Source organism: Acartia tonsa, chromosome 10 (genome assembly GCF_053477335.1).
Source record: "Acartia tonsa isolate MP-2025a chromosome 10, ASM5347733v1, whole genome shotgun sequence".
Lineage (NCBI taxonomy): Eukaryota > Metazoa > Arthropoda > Copepoda > Calanoida > Acartiidae > Acartia > Acartia tonsa.
Genome location: NC_137269.1, coordinates 31,251,103 through 31,272,224, shown reverse-complemented (window position 1 = coordinate 31,272,224; position 21,122 = coordinate 31,251,103). Strand labels below are relative to the sequence as shown.

The 21,122-nt window shown below is 33.8% G+C and overlaps 1 protein-coding gene and 1 non-coding gene across 2 annotated transcripts in view; both read right to left on the bottom strand.

Annotated features, from left to right (window-relative positions):
• LOC145329885 (uncharacterized) overlaps positions 1-16,936 on the bottom strand; it is a 64,054-nt gene extending 47,118 nt beyond the window's left edge. Inside the window, exons 1-11 of the mRNA XM_080174334.1 lie at positions 16,830-16,936; positions 16,661-16,719; positions 16,345-16,442; positions 16,012-16,087; positions 5,655-5,758; positions 4,694-4,768; positions 4,215-4,292; positions 2,536-2,642; positions 1,692-1,716; positions 1,127-1,183; positions 405-479 (exon numbers count right to left, since the gene is read on the bottom strand). Coding sequence (XP_080030460.1) covers positions 405-479; positions 1,127-1,183; positions 1,692-1,716; positions 2,536-2,642; positions 4,215-4,292; positions 4,694-4,768; positions 5,655-5,758; positions 16,012-16,087; positions 16,345-16,442; positions 16,661-16,719; positions 16,830-16,903 — 828 coding nt within the window. The 5' untranslated portion in view covers positions 16,904-16,936. The remainder of the gene's footprint in view (positions 1-404; positions 480-1,126; positions 1,184-1,691; positions 1,717-2,535; positions 2,643-4,214; positions 4,293-4,693; positions 4,769-5,654; positions 5,759-16,011; positions 16,088-16,344; positions 16,443-16,660; positions 16,720-16,829) is intronic.
• On the bottom strand, positions 13,876-13,947 carry TRNAT-UGU (transfer RNA threonine (anticodon UGU)). Its single transcript has one exon. It is a non-coding gene; the product is annotated as a tRNA-Thr (tRNA).
• Positions 16,937-21,122: the final 4,186 nt, after the last annotated feature.

Genomic DNA, 21,122 nt, shown 5'->3' with positions numbered 1-21,122 from the left:
TCTTACCTGGAGCTAGAGATTCAGTGCCTACAGGATCATACCTACATTTTGATTTTTATTTGTTTTTGTCAACTTTAAATGCTTTGATAAAGTTATAATACTAAATACAAAGATATATTGAACTGAAGAAAAACTGTTTTACCCCAATAAGTCCATGAACAAGAAATCAGAGGTCATTGAAGAAGGGAAGTAATGAATACCAAAACATTATATTGTCACTTTCCATAACAATTTTCGACAAACTTTAAAAGTTTAAAACTAGGGAAAAATTTGTTATGACCGGGACGTGTTAACGCCCGCTACAAGTAACTTACACATTTGCATTCTTTGACGATGTAACAAGTTATATAGTAGCTAAACTGTTAAAAACAAGGACGAACACAGCTATGAATAGTGTAGCTAACCTGGTCCATGTCTTGATCTCGTTCTCGTTTCTCAGTGGAGAGTTTAGCTGATAGGTCAAGCGCGGTTTGCTGACACTAAAATGTAAAAGTATTTTTATAGATTTTCTTCATTTAAGGTAAGTCTGTCCATATGTACATTAAGGATAGCTCTTATTAATAATTTATGTATATTAGAAACTTCACAATTGTATCGCTAAGGCAAATAGCCATAACTATTACCAGAAAGTCTGTACATCCATTCTTTATGCCTTATTGATTTCTATGACTATAAGGCAAAAAATGTTTAAGCGATGCATCTCTATTCCATTATATATCATGTAGGAACAGGGTGGCCGTATTTTCTGGACAATATAGTCCAATATAAGCATCTGTATTCAAGCAAATTTTTGACAAATATGCGTGAAATTTTTAATAATTAAGTGACCTTCACGTTCTGACACTCTATGTGTTAATGTTTGTTTGTCAGACTGTCTGGTTTTTTTGTTGTCGCTTTTGAATGTTTAATGTTTATCCTTGTTTGTTTTAAAAACCAGTTCCAACCATTTATAAAAATAATTAATTTCTGAATTGATAAATCCCGTAAGGTAATGCAACCAATCAATATTTTGTGTTGGTTTAAAATGAAAAACTGTGGTGCCACCTGTTTTGTTGTTGTTTCAACGAGGTTCAAAACCAACTTTTATCCAACGGAAATTATTCAGAGGAGTAATGTACAAAATTACCTGCATGATTTTAGCCTCCAACATGGCGCGTTGAGTCTCTGTCATCTTCTGTTCACCCTAGATAGATAGATAGATAGATAGATAGATAGATAGATAGATAGATAGATAGATAGATAGATAGATATATAGATAGATAGATAGATAGATAGATAGATAGATAGATAGATAGATAGATAGATAGATAGATAGATATATAGATAGATAGATAGATAGATAGATAGATAGATAGATAGATAGATAGATAGATAGATAGATAGATAGATAGATAGATAGATAGATAGATAGATAGATAGATAGATAGATAGATAGATAGATAGATAGATAGATAGATAGATAGATAGATAGATAGATAGATAGATAGATAGATAGATAGATAGATAGATAGATAGATAGATATATAGATAGATAGATAGATAGATAGATAGATAGATAGTTAGATAGTTAGATAGATAGATAGATAGAAAGATAGATAGATAGATGATTGAAGAAATTATAAATAGAAATTAGATAAATAGTAATTCTATTGATACATGAATATTTTCATCATTGTAAAAAAATTGATTACCTCTTTTTCTTCCTTTCTTGAATGCCTAAAAAATCGTTCATTAAATTTCAACTAGTTGCAAAGCTACTCTACAACTTTCAATGTTTGTATTTCATAAATAGAATATATCATTTTAGCTCTAAGGCTTATCTTATTTCTGTAAGTTTGATTGTTAGAGAAATGAGATGTTTAGATAATATATATTATCATTTAAAAGTTCTCTACAAATATGTCAAACAAATGATACTTAGCCTATAGAATTATGCCTAATCTACATTGTAATCAAAAATAAAGTCAACTGCATGATAACCTCAATTCTTAATGGTTAAAATGGACTACGGACTTTTTGGAAATTATTGTTTAGCAGAAGCTGCTACGCTTTACAAAAATCACTATGCAAAGTTTAAAATTAATTAGACAACTCTAAAAATGCATAAAACAACGATCAGAGTTATACGGACTGCCAAACCATACACATTTACAATTTATTTTTATAAGCAAAGCTTTTCTATAATTAGGGTCGGTCCGAACGTCCGTCTGGAACGGTTAGTTAATTTAACCAGATTAGAGTTGTCATATCGATTTCAAACTTTACATGATAATTCCTATAATAGTTAGGTACGACTCAGAAAGCGCAGCAACTCTATAATCGTTACCAGAAAGTCCCTACGTCCATTCAAAACATGATGATTTTTTACTTTTCTGACAACAAATTTCTGTATGTTAAAATTATCAGATTTCTCTGATTTTTTAATACTGATTCCTATTACAACAAGGTACAATGTTATAAGCGAAGCATCTCTATAAACAAATCCTAGAAAATTAAGTATGCCCTTAAACAGTATGCTTTATTCAAACAATTTACCTTGTAGTATTAATCTTTTCAATCATACTGCTCTGAAGCTTCAACGCCCCCTCAAAATCAGAAATCTCAATTTGCAGTGTCTCCACTTTAGAATCCAAGTCTCGTACCTAAATAGAACAATGAAAAATACGTTTTATTGCAGCGAAGCTATTTACAATATGTATGCTTAGAGCATGATCATACTTCCATCCGTCCGTCATACTTTTCACTAAGCAGCGTCTAGCTGACAGTTTTGAACTATGACGTCAGAAAAACTTAACAATTAACCAATGAGAGACCACTATATATTTTACCATTGGTCAATTACAGTGAATACTGGCTTCTCATTGGTTAATTGTTATTTTTTTCTGACGTCATAGTCCGACACTATGTTACTAATCATGTAATGCGTCAAGTATTTATTACCAACTGACGAACAAATCCATGTCAGAGATGCAACGACGTGAATGAAAAAAAGAAAACAAAAAGATTAACTTCATTATAATTAATTTATAAGATTCATGGTGTTTTCCCTCAATTGGCTGTAACAACCCCCCCCCCCCCCCTCCAAATATTTAGAAAAAAATAGGGTATGTAGTGAGGAGTGGGGGAGTTTTATACCCACTTTAAAATTACAGCTAAGTCTAGATTGGAAGCAGCGAAAAGAGATAACAAGAAAAATCTGTTAAGGATATCTGACAAATCAATATATAACCTGTATTGTACAATAATCAACCTAACCTAACCCTTGCTAAACCATTAAAGAAACCCCATTCCTCCTTTATTTTATTTTTTACTCAAATAAATGATGGGGAGGAATTTTTGGCTTCCTTACCATAAAGGATATTGTCAGATTCATGAACAACAATTTTCCATGTTATCAAAAACTTTATTAAATGTATTTTATTACATTGATTACTAGTAGCTGGTGCCCCCCCCAAAAAATTTTCATTTTACCCCCCTAAACAATTTTTTTTTGGGGGGGGAGTAAACCCCCCCCCCCAAAAAAAAATACAAAAATCTAACAAAAAAATTTTTTGGGGGGGGTAAACAAAATTTACCCCTGACAACAGATTTCAGGGGGGTAATTACCCCCCCCCCCCAAGCAAATTTTATCCCCCAAAAAAACGAATTACCCCTCCTTAAAAAATTTTTACCCCCCACCCAAAAAAAAAGCTTGGACGCCCCTGGCTGGTGCCCTTGCCTCTAGGTGTTTCTTTCTAGCAGGAGGTCAAAGTGAATATATAATTTCTATAAATCGTCTATGTACGTATAGGAGGGTGGGAATTGAAAAATCCCCACCTCCATTTTTTCAATGGGGGTTCTCATTTCCCACCTTCAATAAGCCTATTACATTCCCTGAACTAATGTAAAGCTTCCTTGAAAATTATTGAACAACCAGTCCAGCCATTTACGAGATCTTAGTAGGCATACAAACATATAGATGGATAGACAACCATCTTGTTACTTTAGGTTATAGGATTAGAATTATTTCATCACATTTGCGCTGCTTTGTAAATTTTATTCTTTGTGTAACTGATATTATTACAACTTGAAGATTCTTGATGAATTTTGTTTTTTTCCATCATTTTATACAGATTTTTTTTTAAAAGCGAAGCTACCTCATAATTCACTTGGTCCAATCATTCAAACGACAGAAGTGCATTACTGATTTTATATAAACTATAAATGGTAAATACCTCATCTTTGATCATATAAACAGTTTTGTCCATAGTTTCCTTGTTCTGCTGGATCTGGTTCACTTTGTGGATCAACTCCTACAAACAAACAAGGACGACTTTTATAGTATGACTGACAGACCAACGAACCAATTAAACTTTATACTCGGTGCCTCATGGTATAGGATATATTCACAAAAAAACTCAGCTGTTATCTTGAATAGCGGCCATGAAAATCAATTTTGTCTCAAAATGTTACTGTCTTATATGGACGCACAAAGTGATTCAACCCTTCACATATGTCTAATATGTTTTTATATCTTTATTTTTATTTCATGACTTATAGACGAACGGACCAAGTAAACTAACTGGATGCTCATTGGTATAAGATATCTTCACAAAAAAATCTGTTATCTATCCTAAATTGCAACTGAGAAAATCATATTTCCCCTCTAACAGACTGATGGACAGGCATAGTGATGTTTTTGTTTTTTTCCTACCTGAAGTTTTGTGCCCTGACTTTCCTTCTTGGCAGCAATGTCCTGCTGGTTCAGAGTTACAGCTCTTTCCACGTTCTAAACAATACAACAAGCATGATTATGTTTATTCGAAGCGAAGTGTTTTGAAGCTATGAAATAGAAAGAGAAGGAGAGAGAGAAAGGAAAGGAAAGAGAGAGAGATAATTAAAGAGAGAGAGAGAGAGAAAGAGAGACAGACAGACAGACAGAGTTAGAGACAGAGTTAGAGACAGAAAAAGAGAGAAAGAGAGACAGACAGAGTTAGAGACAGAAAAAGAGAGAAAGAGAAAGAGACAAAGAGAGAGAGAGTTAAAGAGAGAAAGAGAGAGAGAGAGAGAGAGAGAGAGAGAGAGAGAGAGTGAAAGAGAGAGTAAGAGAAAGAGAGAGAGAGAGAGAGAGAGAGAGAGAGAGAGAGAGAGAGAGAGAGAGAGAGAGAGAGAAAGTGAGAGAAAGCTAGATAAGAATAGACTATTATTATTAGGATCTTACACCAGATTTTCATGTACTTTAATTAAGTGAAACATGTATTCTGTAGCTGGCTAATATAATGATCCCCTTCCCTCCTAAAAGGATGAAAAAACTGGTCAATAAATAATTAAATATTAATGATCAACTAACAACCATGGCCTACTTGAAAAAAAAGTTTTTACAACAAAATATAGAAAATGTAATTTTTTGTTGTTGAAAATTTTGATGTAATATTCAAAATATATTAAATATAAGCAAATATTCATATAAATTTGATAGATTTTTAAAAAATATTTTTTTTCTCAATCATATAAAACAAACCTTTAAAATGTTTTTTTTTGTAAATTTTATGCTTCCTGTATTATAAAGTAATATTTTGTCTGTCTTGTTTTTATGTATAAAAAGTGACTGATTTAATAGATTTATTGATTGCTGTGCTACTTATGAATATAATTATTCCTTGTTAAAATTATACCTTAGTATGAGAGATCAGCTGAGAGAGAGCATTCTTATTTTCCCGCGCAGAATTTTCCACGCGGCGCAAGCGGTCGTCCAAATCATTCAATTTCACAGAGGCAGCTGAATCAATCAATCAATTAAAACACAGATTAAAGTACAGAAGAAAAACCATGAGGGTCTTTTAAAATATTACACTTTTTTAATCTGCTATATTAAAAACTAGAGTTGGCTCGATATAACTATCTCGCTATTGGCTAGGTTTATTCAATATTTTTTTTTACTTTTTTTGGTTTTACAATATAAAATACGCTGTATATTACTATAAAATCCTTTTGTGGCATTCTTTTTCTAAAAAGCCACCTCATATTGGCATGGTTTAATAACCAATTTAAAATTGATATAATAACCTTTACAAACTGAAATTTTAATTCATACACTTTATTTCGACCTCTTTAGATTTTTTTGAAAAAGACGACAATGATCTGTTTTTGAAAACATGTTGTGTTCATCGCAACATGTTGTAACATAAACAGGGGTGGGTTTTTATATAAATAATGCTGCGTTATTTTATTTTTTAAATTTTTTTTAAAACAATTTTTTTTCTATCTTATAGACTTAGGCATGTTAACAAAGGCTGTAAAACAACAACCTTTGTCTCATGTTGATTTAGCTCTTTTGGTTAGGGCATCAGGTTTCAGATGCCAAGTTTCACAGTGGGTGGTTCAAGACTGACCACTGAACCAATATTTTTTTTCAATCTTATATACTTTGGCATGCAATAGCTTTTTGATATTTAAGTGGTATAATGTAAATGTTTAACAATATTTTTTACTTATACCAAATATTAATTATTAATATAAAAATAGGTTAAAAAACACTAATTTTTGTCTTATGCTGATTTAGCCCTTTTAGTTAAGGCGTCAGGTTTCAGATGTCAAGTTTCTAGTTAAAAGGTTCGAGACTGACCACTGAAACAATATTTTTTTCAATCTCATATACTTTGGTATGTAAACTAATGCTGATTTAGCTCTTTTGGTTAAGGTGTCTGGTTTGGAATGTCAAGTTTCAAGGTGGGTGGTTCAAGACTGACCACTGAAACAATACTTTTTTCAATCTTTTATACTTTGGCATTTAAAATAAGACTGTAAAACAATGGTTGTGGTCTCATGCTGATTTGGCTCTTTTGGTTAAGGCGTCTGGTTTGGAATGTCAAGTTTCAAGGTGGGTGGTTCAAGACTGACCACTGAAACAATACTTTTTTCAATCTTTTATACTTTGGCATTTACACTAAGACTGTAAAACAATAGTTGTGGTCTCATGCTGATTTGGCTCTTTTGGTTAAGGCATCAGGTTTCAGATGCCAAGTTTCAAGGTGAGTGCATCAAGACTGACCACTGAAACGATATTTTTTTTCCATTTTATATACTTAGGCATTTTAATTAAGGCTGTAAAACACCATTTATTGTCTCATGCTGATTTAGCTCTTTTGGTTAAGGCGTCTGGTTTGGAATGTCAAGTTTCAAGGTGGGTGGTTCAAGACTGACCAATGAAACAATATTTTTTTCAATCTTTTATACTTTGGCATTTAAACTAAAACTGTAAAACAATGGTTGTGGTCTCATGCTGATTTGGCTCTTTTGGTTAAGGAGTCAGGTTTCAGATGTCAAGTTTCAAGGTGAGTGCATCAAGACTGACCACTGAAACAATATTTTTTTCAATTTTATATATTAGGCATGTTAACTAAGGCTGTAAAACACCATTTATTGTCTCATGCTGATTTAGCTCTTTTGGTTAAGGCGTCTGGTTTGGAATGTCAAGTTTCAAGGTGGGTGGTTCAAGACTGACCACTGAAACAATACTTTTTTCAATCTTTTATACTTTGGCATTTACACTAAGACTGTAAAACAATAGTTGTGGTCTCATGCTGATTTGGCTCTTTTGGTTAAGGCATCAGGTTTCAGATGCCAAGTTTCAAGGTGGGTGGTTCAAGACTGACTACTGAAATAATATTTTTTTCAATTTTATATACTTTGGTATAAAAACTAAGGCTGTAAAACCATGTCTGATGTCTTTTATACTTTGTCATTTAAACTAAGACTGTAATACAATGGTTGTGGTCTCATGCTGATTTGGCTCTTTTGGTTAAGGCAGCTGGTTTCAGATGTCAAGTTTCAAGGTGAGTGGTTCGAGACTGACTACTGAAACAATATTTTTTTCAATTTTATATACTTAGGCATGTTAAATAAGGCTGTAAAACACCATTTATTGTCTGATGCTGATTTAGCTCTTTTGGTTAAGGCGTCTGGTTTGGAATGTCAAGTTTCAAGGTGGGTGGTTCAAGACTGACCACTGAAACAATATTTTTTTTCAATCTTATATACTTTGACATGTAAGCTAAAGCTGTAAAACAGTAACTGTTACCTTATGCTGATTTAGCTCTTTTGGTTAAGGCATCAGGTTTGGGATGTTAAATTTCAAGGTAGGTGGTTCCTGACCAACCACTAAAACATTATTTTTTTTCCAATCTTATATACTTTGGCATGTAAAGTAAGGCTGTAAAACATTAATTATTGTGCAATGCTAATTTTGCTCTTTTGGTTAAGGCGTCAGGTTTGGAATGTCAAGTTTCAAGGTGGGTGGTTCAAGACTGACCACTTAAACAATTTTTTTTTCAATTTTTTATACTTAGGCATGTTAACTAAGGCTGTAAAACAACAACCTTTGTCTCATGTTAATTTGGCTCTTTTGGTTAAGGTGTCAGGTTTCAGATGCCAAGTTTCAAGGTGGGTGGTTCAAGACTGACCTATGAAACAATATTTTTTTCAATCTTATATACTTTAACATGTAAGCTAAAGCTGTAAAACAGTAACTGTTTCCTTATGCTGATTTAGCTCTTTTGGTTAGGGCATCAGGTTTGGGATGTCAAGTTTCAAGGTGGGTGGTTCCTGACCAACCACTGAAACAATAATTTTTTCAATCTTATATACTTTGGCATTTAAACTAAGACTGTAAAACAATGATTGTGGTCTCATGCTGATTTGGCTCTATTGGTTAAGGCAACAGATTTCAGATGTCAAGATTCAAGGTGAGTGGTTCAAGACTGACCACTGAAACAAAATTTTTTAAAATTTTATATACTTTTCTTCATATCATAAGATAAAATCTTGAGTAGGTTTCCACTTAAAGATATTAAACTAAACATTATACATAATTAAAAAAGGATTATAATGCAGGGTTCGGAAGCCGCGCTATCAGCCGCGCGGCTGCGGCTGCGGCTGAATCCTAATTTGCGGCTGAGGCTGCGGCTGCGGCTGCTTAAAGTTATGGAAGTGGCTGAGGCTGAGAGTGGCTGAGGCTTAGTGCGGCTGAGAGTGGCTGCGGCTGAATGCGGCTGAGGCTTAATAAGAATTGGGGTGGCTGAGGCTTACAGTGGCTGAATTGGAATTTTGTGGCTGAGGCTTCGAGCGGCTGAGGCTTACAGTGGCTGAGGGTGGCTGAGGCTTACCGTGGCTGACGGATTTGTGGCTGAGGCTGCGGCTTACTGAAAGCCGCGCGGCTCATAGCGGCTGCGGCTTACAGTGGCTGATTGGAAAATTAAGCCGCGCGGCTGAGTGAGGCTGAGGCTGAGAGTGGCTGAAAACATAATTAAGCCTCGCGGCTCATTCTGAGGCTGCGGCTTACTGAAAGCCGTGCGGCTGAGGCTGTGGCTGAATTAAATTCAGCCGCGCAGCTGAATGTGGCTGCGGCTGAATACAATATTAAGCCTTGCGGCTGATCTTATGGCTGATTATAAAATAAGCTTTGCAGCTGAGGCTTCGGCTAAATTGGATTTTTTAAATGCATTCTAGGACATTTTTGGAGAGTTGAGGGTGGTTAGGGGTTGTGAGAATAAGAGTGGAGGGAAGAGGGGGGAGGACAGCAGGATTTTTTCAAATGTTTGATTCAGAATTAGTACCCAAATTTTATACTGGTACCCAAAGTTTTATACTGGTACCCAAAGTTTATTCTGGTACCCAAAGTTTTATTCTAGTACCCAAAGTTTTATACTGGTACCCAAAATTATATATTGTACTCAAATTTTATTCTGGTACCCAAAGTTTTATTCTAGTACCCAAAGTTTTATACTGGTACTCAAAGTTTTATACTGGTACCCAAAGTTTTATAATGGTACCCAAAGTTTTAGACTAGAACCCAAAGTTTTATACTGGTACCCAAATTTTACTGGTAACCAAAGTTTTATACTGGTACACAAAGTTTTATACTGGTACCCAAAGTTTTATACTGGTACCCAAAATTTTATACTGGTACCCAAAGTTTTATTCTTGTACCCAAAGTTTTATACTGGTACCCAAAGTTTTATACTGGTACCCAAAATTTTATACTGGTACCCAAAGTTTTATACTGGTACCCAAAGTTTTATACTAGTACCCAAAATTCTATACTAGTACTCAAAGTTTTATACTGGTACCCAAAGTTTTTATACAGGTACCCAAAGTTTTAGACTAGTACTCAAATTTTATTCTGGTACCCAAAGTTTTATACTGGTACCCAAAGTTTTAAACTGGTACCAAAAGTTTTATACTGGTACTAAAAATTTATACTGGTACCCAAAGTTTTTTACTGGTACCCAAAGTTTTATACAGGTACCCAAATTTTATACTGGTACCCAAAGTTTTATACTGGTACCCAAAGTTTTATACAGTTACCCAAATTTTATACTGGTACCCAAATTTTATACTGGTACCCAAAGTTTTATACTGGTACCCAAAATTTTATACTAATACCTAAAATTTTGTTTTAATATTGGTACCCAAAGTTTTATACTGGTACCTTAAGTTTTATACGAGTACCCAAAGTTTTATACTGGTACACAAATTTTATATTGGTACCCAAAGTTTTATACTGGTACCCAAAGTTTTATACTGGTACCCAAAATTTTATACTAATAGCCAAAAATTTATTCTGGTACCCAAAGTTTTATACTGGTACCCAAAGTTTCATACTGGTACCCAAAGTTTTATACTAATAGACAAAAATTTATTCTGATACCCAAAGTTTTATACTGGTACCCAAAGTTTTATACAAGTTTTTTATCAGTAGGAATTTATTTCAACATCTTTAGTTATGATGCAGTACAAAGCCTATCAACTCCCAGACGACGAGCCGATGCGCTACATGTTGAGCCACGGTCGAGGGTTTCTATGACATTAACTCAAGGTCCAAGGGGAATTATATCATTCCTTTGTGCCTGTTCATGTTGCACACCTAGCACCTAGGAACCATTTAATGTCTTCAGTTATAACGCAGTGTCTGCGCGAGATTCGAACCTATTACATCCCTGATGACAGGCAGATGCGCTACTTGTTGAACCTTGGGGAACCAATTCTTTCCTTTTCTGTATTAGTTTAAGTGACATCTATCCAGCAACCAACTTTTTTTTTATTGAACTACCTGCCTGAAAGTTTTATGGTAATGAGTTATGCCTGTTTATGAGCCAAGGAAATCCTCCTTCTCCAACTTTACATGTTGCACACCTGCCATAGCAGCAGTAGTAACCATTTAATGTCTTCAGTTATAACGCAGTGTCTGGCCGAGATTCGAACCTATTACCTCTCTGATGACAAGCAGATGCGCTTCTTGTTGAACCTTGGATAATTAACGGGAACCAATTCTTTCCAATTTAAGTGACATCTATCCAGCAACCAACTACCTGCCAGAAAGTCCTATGGTAATGAGTTACGCCTGTTTACGAGCCAAGGAAATCCTCATACTCTAACTTTACATGTTGCATACCTGGCATAGCTGCAGTAGGAACCATTTAACGTCTTCAGATTTCATGCAGTGTCTGGCCAAGATTCGAACCTATTACCTCCATGATGACAAGCAGATGCGCTACATGTTGAGCCATGGTACGCAGGTTAAATTTGTCTTAAAAATAAACGTCTTTAAAATGCTTATCATATGTACACTTGCAATAAATGTATTTGTCATAAAAACTTACCTCTTATGAAAAAAGTTTTTTTTACAAAAGTGCTTTTTATTACAATTATTCATGAGTAATTTTTATGACTAACTTTTTATGTCACATAATCTTAATGACAATATAATTATGAAGTTATTACAAAAAATACTAAACAATAGGTACTGGAAAAAGAAGAACTGAATTAAAATAATTTTTTGGGGGGTAGGGTGATTTTTATTGGGTGGGGAAGGCTGGGGCGAGTAAATCCCATTTTTAATTTTGGGGTGATGTTTAATTTTTTTTCTAAGGCAATTTTTTTCTGGTAGTGTGATGGTACCCTCCCCCAAAATAGTTGTAAACCTTCCCAGTACCTATAAGAAACTACCCTGAATAGGAGCACCATATCGGTTTAGTAGTTAGCGAGATCCTGTAGTACAAACATATAGACAGACAAACAAACAGACATCATAATACTTAATGATCTAAAAATAAGACAAATTTTCATTTTGAAATATTGGAGCTCTGATAGCTTTTTGGTACGGTAACAGATTTGAACCATCTATCATCCGGGTTCGAATCCCAGAAGAAAAAAAAATTTGGGGGGATGAAGGGTGACTTTTATTATTTTTTTATGGGAAAGTAGGGGGGAGTTTGGTTGAGCACCCACCAGTTTTAATTTTAGTTGTTTAAAAAATTCAAAAACTTGGAAAAGGCAATTTAAAAAGTTTTCATTAGTTCAGTAGTTATAGAATTCTTAATCTACAGACAAAATAACTCTCCATACTTTATACAAGGTTTTAGAAATAATCATATGTAATTCTTGGTGGAATTGAACAGAAAACCTTTCTTACACATTATGGTGCACTAACCCTTAGAACATAGGTGTAAAGCAATTTTATATTAAAATTTAGTTAATAATATTACAAATAAAGTAAGTTTACCTAGAACAAATCTCCTCTAATCTTTTTTTACACATTATATCCACCCTCCTTTTAAAATTTTTTTTCAACTTGAGAGGAAAATAACTAAATATAAATGAGAGGAAACAAAAATTATTGTCCATTGTCCCAATGTCCATAGCAGAATAAAAACTTTAATCACATTCAATTGGTGGAATTGAACCAAGAACCTTTCCAACACAAGACTGCCACTAACCCCTAGTCCAAAGGTGACAGAAATTTTGAAGAAAAATTTAGGTCTAAATATCACAATTTAATAAATTATTGGGTGCTAAATTTCATAGGTATAACTCTTATGTACATACTTTTAAAACCTGTTTTAATATGTAATGAGTTAATGGTTAAAGGATACTAGTGGCTGCGCCCCTAAAACCTCTAGGAATACTTAAGGGAAGCAAAAATAATTTATTTTGAGGGTCATCTTTTTTTGGGAGGGAAAAGATACATTTCCCCAAAAAAAATTTTAAACTTTCCCTGGATCAATAAGAAGCTTCACATTACCACTTTATATAATAGAATATGTGGATATATTAAAAAAAAGAAAATTTGTTAATAAAATTATGGACCTCATTTATTGGCCAGTTCATTTATATATCCCATAAGAGGGGAGAGATGGATTAAAGAAGGTGTATGGGGGTTATTGTTATTTTAGCCAGCTGAGATTATTTCTTTATAAGAGTACATGAAAATATGGACAACATCAAAGTAATAATATATCGATTCATGTATTGCTTATAAATTCAGAAATTGTATAACATAATGATAAAGATAAAGGAACATTTTTTTTATAATAATTGCAGTTTCGAAAATAAAATCAATTTTAGTAGGCATCTTTGTAAAATAAACAAAATCGGATGATATATGATAATCATTTAACTATTTCAATCTATCGAGTACATAAAGATTATGTAGATTTTTTTTGCATATTATACAGGACAATTTATTGCATTTTAAAGACCTTTTTTTAACCAACTTTAAAAAGTAAAATACATCGCTGTTTAAATTTTTTTTGTTAGAAAACATATTAGGATAATTTGTGTTCAAAATAAACACACACACACACCCTCCCCCCTCCCCAAATCTTAATTTAATTATTTTCATTAATTTAAAAATACTATGAAAAATGAAATATGTATAAATCTTTTTTTTTGCATAACTTTTTCAGTGTCTCTCATCAACCACAAAGTATTAAATACATTTAAAATTGAAGAAATATCTAAGTAGGAGAAGCTTAATTATATAGAACAAGTAGTGCGTACCTAAACGGAAAAATAATAGAGAAGCTACTATATAACTTGAGTATCACAAAAATTGATTGCCCCCTGTGAGGTTTGAACTCACGGTCCCTAGTTTACAAGACGAGTGCTCTACCATTGAGCTAAATAGGCCAATTGTACAAGAAAAAAAATTAAGATAATACAAATTCATAGTGAATATTAAGTAAATTCTGAAAAATTTGTATCTTTTAAAAACAATAAAATTAGGCAAACGTCAGTAGGGCAGTTACCCTATAAATAGTATTCAATAATATTCATAAGTATCAACGTTCAAAAACGTATTGCTCCTGGTGAAATTCGAACTTATAACCCCGGCATAACAGTGTAGAAGAACCGTGCGCTAACTGATTGCACCACTGGAGCTCTTACATTACAGGTTCAAATTTTTTGTAGTTGTTCGAGATGGTAGTTTCTATGTTGTAATTTAAAAAAAAACTTAAGATTAAATTTTTATAAAAGAATATAAAAAAATTTAAAAGTATAACATTTAAAAAAAATATTTTTGGGCGATGGAAATGTCTGACCCCCACCCCAAAATTAGCTCAAAACCATCCAATGTCAATATATATATAACTAGCGGCTACGCCCCTAGAGGCCTCTAGGGGGCACTTGAGGAAGAGAGAGAGTCAAATTTAATAACCCAATTTCTTATTTTAAATTTTTAAAGAAAAGTAAAAAAAAAATTTTTTTGGGGGGGGGGGAATTTTTTTTTTTTAGGGGGGGGGGCGTCCCCCCTCATTTTTAATTTTAGTTTAAAAAATTAAAAAATTTTTTTCTTTTTTTGAGGGGGGGGGATTTTTAATTTTTTTGGGGGGTTGGGGGTGTCCCACCCCCAAAAAAATAGTTATAAACCTTCCCAGGACCTATGAGAAGCTACCCTGTTAAGGAGAACCCGATCGGTTCAGCGGTTAGAGAGATCCTTCGGTACAGACACACAGATACACAGACACACAGACATCCTGTTACTTTGGTAAAAGGATTCCTGAGAAGGACAACATTGTCAGTTCAGTGGTTGCTGAGATCTTAAGCTTCAGACAGACAAAATTAAATGAAAATTAAGCCCCGCGGCTGAATTGACGGCTGAGGCTTGTACTAATTTAGCACCTGCGGCTGCGGCTGGGGCTTACAATATCTCAGCCGCGCGGCTGTGTCAAAGCTGCGGCTGAATTTAAAAAATTAAGCTGCGGCTGAGGCTGCGGCTTACAAATATCAAGCCGCGCGGCTGCGGCTGCGGCATAATCATAACTTTGCAGCTGCGGCTGAGGCTTTCTTGAAGCCGCGCGGCTGAGTGCGGCTGCGGCTTCAAATTATTAACAGCCGCGCGGCTGAGTGTGGCTGAGGCTTCCCCAACTATAAGCCGCGCGGCTGATTGCGGCTGAGGCTTAGAGGGGCGTTGGCTGAATGAGGCTTAGTGCGGCTGAGGCTTAATGTGGCTGAATTGGAGTTTTGTGGCTGAGGCTTACAGTGGCTGAGGCTTACAGTGGCTGAATGCGGCTGAGGCTTACAGTGGCTTATGTTTTCTTTAAGCCGCGCGGCTGCGACTAAGGCTGAGGCTTATTGGGTGGCTGAGGAAGCCGCGCGGCTGATTTTGAGGCTTCTCGTAAGCCGCGCGGCTGATGGTGGCTGAGGCTGAGGCTGCGGCTGCGGCTTCCGAACCCTGTTATAATGCTTTTCATGAGAAACCATAATATAGTACTGAAATGATGTTATTTTATGTTTTGAGATATTTTTTTCCATAAACAAAGAATTAGATGTTAAGCTCTTTAAAAATTATGTAGGATAAATGTAGCTTCTAACTTTCCTTAACTTGCAATAGTACTTATTTATTTTAAAATTATAAAAAGGTTTGTTATTCCATAATTTCATGAATATTTAACAAAAAATATAATAACAAACAATAGGCACAAGAACACTTAAAAATTGATATAAAAAGATAAGAAATTATATTATGGAATTATATTTATTCAATTTTGAAACAAACACAAGACTAAAAATGAAAACACAAAAGGAAGACAAGCAGAGCTTAATTTCTGTCTGCTTCCAAATTCTATGTATGACAATAATAGAATGAACAGGACAATATTTAATACCGCAATTAAGTCCCTGAATAAAGGTCTTACAACTTAAGGATGCTAAATCATACAAAGCAGGGATAGATTATAAAAGAATAGTTACCCTGCAAAGCTGATTCCATTCTAGTTCTCTGATTCTTTTCTTCATTATGAACTTGCTCCCTGTTTTTCATTTCAACCTGAAATATCAGGAGCTTATACGTCAACGTAGCTTTAGATTTCAAAAATGATATTTCATACTACTTCTTTTTAGTCTGTAATTTTTATTTTAAAAATTTCCATACTTTGAATTAAAAATTTAAATTCTTTGTTTTCAAAAATTTTTTTTTAAATCTTTGAATATGCAGAACAGGTTCCTAGAAAAGTGTAATCCAAACACACTTAGCAATGAAAAATCTTAAAGACAGGATTAATTTTCCATGTTCCATAAATTTACCTTAAAATCTTGTTGTAACCTCATCATTTGTTCTAACAGAGACCTGTGGTTGTTCTCTTGTTTATTTACTCTTTGCTCCAAACTGTCAACTCTTCTACCTAGAGTATATTCTAATGTGATTGTTCCATGTCTTTCATAGAGTTTCATTTATGTAAACTCTAAATGAACAAAATAGTCACATGAGCAAATTGCTGTTAATATTTAAATGATTCTGGATAACGAAAATGTTCTTTGCTTTTAGACCCACTTAATCTTGATAAAAATTGTCAACGTCTCATTAATATTGATAGAATAACGCTAGTCTAATAATGATAACCTGTTGAAGGATCCAGGGGGCTAATTCCAGTTCCGAAATCACCATTACTCGTTTTAGTCCTAAAATTTTATAATTTACATTTTTCCATTTTCTATATAATCTTTTTTGTTACTAAAATTTGAAAAGTTATCATAAAAAATAAAACTTAAAGTTACTTTATCTAACCTACCTGACATAGCCGGAGTTCCTGCCCCCAGCCCAGTTATCATCCCTCCCATAGCCACGCAGTCCTGGTAGTGCCATTGTCCTTGTTTAATGTTATCTATAGAATAAAACAGTTAACTTTGATTCAGACGTTATCAATGAAGTTGGAAAATTAGTTTCAACCGAAAGTAGACCATAAACAAACTTTTATGTTAGGTTAGGTTAAGTGAGGTTAAGCACAACGCAGGGTTAGATAGTCATATTAGAAATATAAATCTAAAAAAATGAAGGTTGGAATGTAGGGGGGGGGGGGGGAGGTGGATGGGAAAAGCTCAACGGTTTACTTGTCAGTTCTTCCGAAGCTTCGGATAAAACTAGATATTCTTATGGTAGGTACTGTAATATCTTCACTGAAAATTTTCTCTCTTTCTCACACAATGACGATACACAAAATTACCCCTTCTATAGATTAAAATTAGTTGTTGAAACGTTTTGACACTCAACTTCATGAACTGACCAACAAAAATCCAATATAATTCCCCAAAGTTGTTAAACCTACGAATAAGAAAACCAAAAATTTGTGGACAAGTGTAATATAGAGCACAATGTCTCCTCCCTCTCTGTTTATGTTAATTTTTACAAACGTGTTAAAGCTATTGAACTTAATTGTCCTTGTTTAAATGTTGTTGTTGTAGCCATGATTATCTGAAGTTAGGACTCAGATGCACACGGAGACTGGAAGTGAGAATCCTTTGGCCAATCTTAGATTGGTAAGCTTCGCGCACAGCTGATTGTATTCTATGTTACATTACAAGCTGACCCGCAATTCTCGTGGAAGCTACTCAATTCTTACATCACCCTAGCCTAGAGTTTTGGCAGGTGTTCCATATTAAGCCACTCTAATTAATGGCACTCTCATACGAGGAGTATGGATGAGGGAAGGCATGGTAAGGGCTGCTTGATTTGTTGAATCCTAACTTCCTACAAATCTCCCCCCTTACAACCCTAGGGCATCTTAGGGAAGGTTGCGTGATCATAATCTGACAAATTGCGACAGCATTTGTCAACCAAGTGCAAAGTCTATGTGGGGACTTGAACTCAGTTTCTCCCAACCACAGCGTAGTGCGCTAACCACTACACTATGGGACACCCTCCTTGTTTAAATCGTTGCTATTTATGAATAGAGTTTTTTTTTCACGTAGCACCAAAGCCATATGTATGAACTAAAATCATTTTCATAATGAAAATGTGTGCTTTCTTTTAAAAATTGGTACACAACAAATCACACAAATTCCCCCTCCCAATTTTTTTATGTTTTACTAAGAAGAATTATTTCAAAAGATTTAAACCACTGATTTGAATACTTTTACTCAGACTTCAATCCTCCCCCTTATTTAATTTTCTTTTAAGGAAATGAGTAGGGGGGAGGGGGGGGGGGTTGGATCCACTTGGTTCTTGAATGGATATTGCCGTGAAAAGTTGTATATTATAAACTTTCCCACTGGGTGCAGAACATGTATTCTAAAAACAAGTGCCAATGTGTACTTAAAGACGTAGCTAACCGATGTGATTCTCCTTTACAGTGTACCTCCTTATAGGTCCTGGGAAGGATTATAACTAGTTTTGGGGAGAGTACCAACAACCTCCCAAGACTAGAAAAAAAATTACCCCCCCCCCCCCCAAAAAAAAAAAGGATTGTTTTGCTTTTAAAACTAAATTAAGTTTCTCTAAAAGCCTCTAAGGGCGTATCAGCTACTAGCATTAAAAAACATTGTCATTTTGTGTCTACATAATAATTCCATAATTGTTTTTTAGATTTGTGAAACATACCCCTGCTTTCTACCCAATAATAAAACAAAAATTGGTTGACCATAGTTACACAGTTTTATAGCAACAGCAAAAAAGGCCTCATTTTTTAAGCTGCATATAGTTGTGTGTATGTACATTTATATAAACGTCTCCCTCACATTTCCAGAACAGCTTATTATAAGTCAATTTTGTTACTTGATTTTTAAAAATCACAAGCCTCAAATAAACCTTTTAAGAATAATGTTGTCAAGTGTTAATGACAACATAATTTTCTTATAAAGAAGTAAGATTTTTTGTTCGTCCGTTAAGATATAACTTACCATTGAACTGATAGAGTTCTCCATTTTAAGAAAGCTTCAACTAGGTATAAGGATTGTTTTATTTCCTCCTCCCCACTCCCCCTCGAATACAGCGCTCTTAGATGCTAGGTTTGAACCCACTAGTTCTGTAAATAAAACAAAAGTTAAAACTATTATCCTTACGACATTTTAATGGCAGTCAATTTTACGTTTTTTAATTATAGAATGGCTGCGCTACGGAAATAAATCCCGTTGTTGTGATAAAACGTCCCTGGTTACAAATTATGTATCTACGGGGAGCGGTCACAAAATTTTACATATCTACACACAAACACACACGGTTTAGTGTAGTGGTGAGCTTTCAATTCCACACAAAATTTTACATATCTACACACAAACACACACAATTTAGTATAGTGGTGATCTTTCAATTCCACACAAAATAAAATAAAACAAGGATTAAAACATACAAAAGTATCGGGGCACAACAAATTATGGAATGGACATACGGAAAAAGTTAATACAGCAGATGTTCAGTAGACATAACAAAAGAAAGAAAGAGAGGGAAAATGCAAAACTTAAAAAAATCACGAAACCTTTAAAAGTAAGGTTTATGTCTTTTAAAGCATGGCCGACAGTCATACGGTAAAAATAAAATAATTATAAAATAGAATTATCGATCATTTTCTTATCCCATAAAATCTCTGACTTACACGTGACTCAACCAATACTTAAGCCAAAATGGATGTAAATAGTTTCAGATAATGATTATCGAGTTGCGAAGCTTTAAAATAAATTTCAATTAAGAAAACTTTAATTATAGTTTCAGATCTATGTGACGACTCTAACATACAAGAGAAGTAAAAGATTTTCTTTAATGGAGTCGCTTCCCGGACCTGTAATAGCTACTTTTGATGGATATTATAACTTGTTGAGCCTCAACTTGATGTTGTCGTCCTTGTAAATTAACAAAATTTTTAATTTGTTAAAAGAGCAGTTCATAGAAAATTAAATATTTTACGAATTTTCAATTACTTTTATACTTTCAATTAAATATTTAAGTATAGCTAGCGCAAAAACTTTATAATATCTTTAAAATCTACTGCACAAAAAGCGTGATTTTTCTTGTTTATTGGCGAATTTAAAAAGATTTATCCTTAAACCATTGCACTGTTTAAATTGAATAGAAAAAATTTAAAATGTTTTAAGCAGTGATTTTCTACCTAAAAAAAATTCTGCATAATACTTCATAGTTCTACTTTTATTAAAAATAATTCATATCTTATCATTGCTGCGTTACGATGGACAAAATTACCCCTGTTAAAAGATTCTGTTAAAATTGAATTAAATTTAATCTAATACAAGAACATAATATTTAAATTAGGGTTTATATATATTTTTACTGGCGGCTGCGTCCGTATTAAAGTTATGTACTTCCCTAATGATGATACACAAAATTACCCTTTTGTAGACTACAATTAGTGGTTGAAACTTTTGGACACTCAGCTTCATAAACCAATCAGTCAAGGTTAAAGTCCCCAAAGTTGGTAAATTAACGAATAAGAAAACGTTATTCTAAAACTTTGGAAACCACCTTATCAAAACCTCACTATTTTGTGCTAGAGTTCAAACTGCCTAATTTTAGGTACAGCTGTTCTACTACAATGAAATCATAGTATTCATATTCGTAGCCTATTTTTAGTTTTTTTTTTCTTGAGGGTTTGTGCCAGTGCTCGGCAGCTGCGCTAAGCCTCAAATTAAAACCCGTCTGGATGCCTTTGAAAAAAGGGCTTGACACATTCAGGTCAGACTTCTAGCCGATTTTTTACTTTGTATAAGTTTGATTTCCCTTAGGTTTATAAGAAGCTTACGCGCGGCTGCCGAACCCTGTTGGGGAAGGTGTTTACTGACCAACAAACCATGTTTTTATAGAGTACTTTTTTTTATTAAAAAAAAACTTTTTGTATCTAAAATATTTTATTATTTTTATTATTGACTATAATATTGTATATATATTCACATAAAATTTATACTATATTACATCTTTTTAATAAGGTGTCAGTGATAGAAAATAGCAGACAAATTAATCTCTTTCCAAGACTGTCATTATAATAATAGAATTATATCATAGATACATGTTAAGAGTACTTAAGATATTTTTATTGGGTTCAATTAGGGATAGATAAATTTGACTTCTATTGACCTAAAAC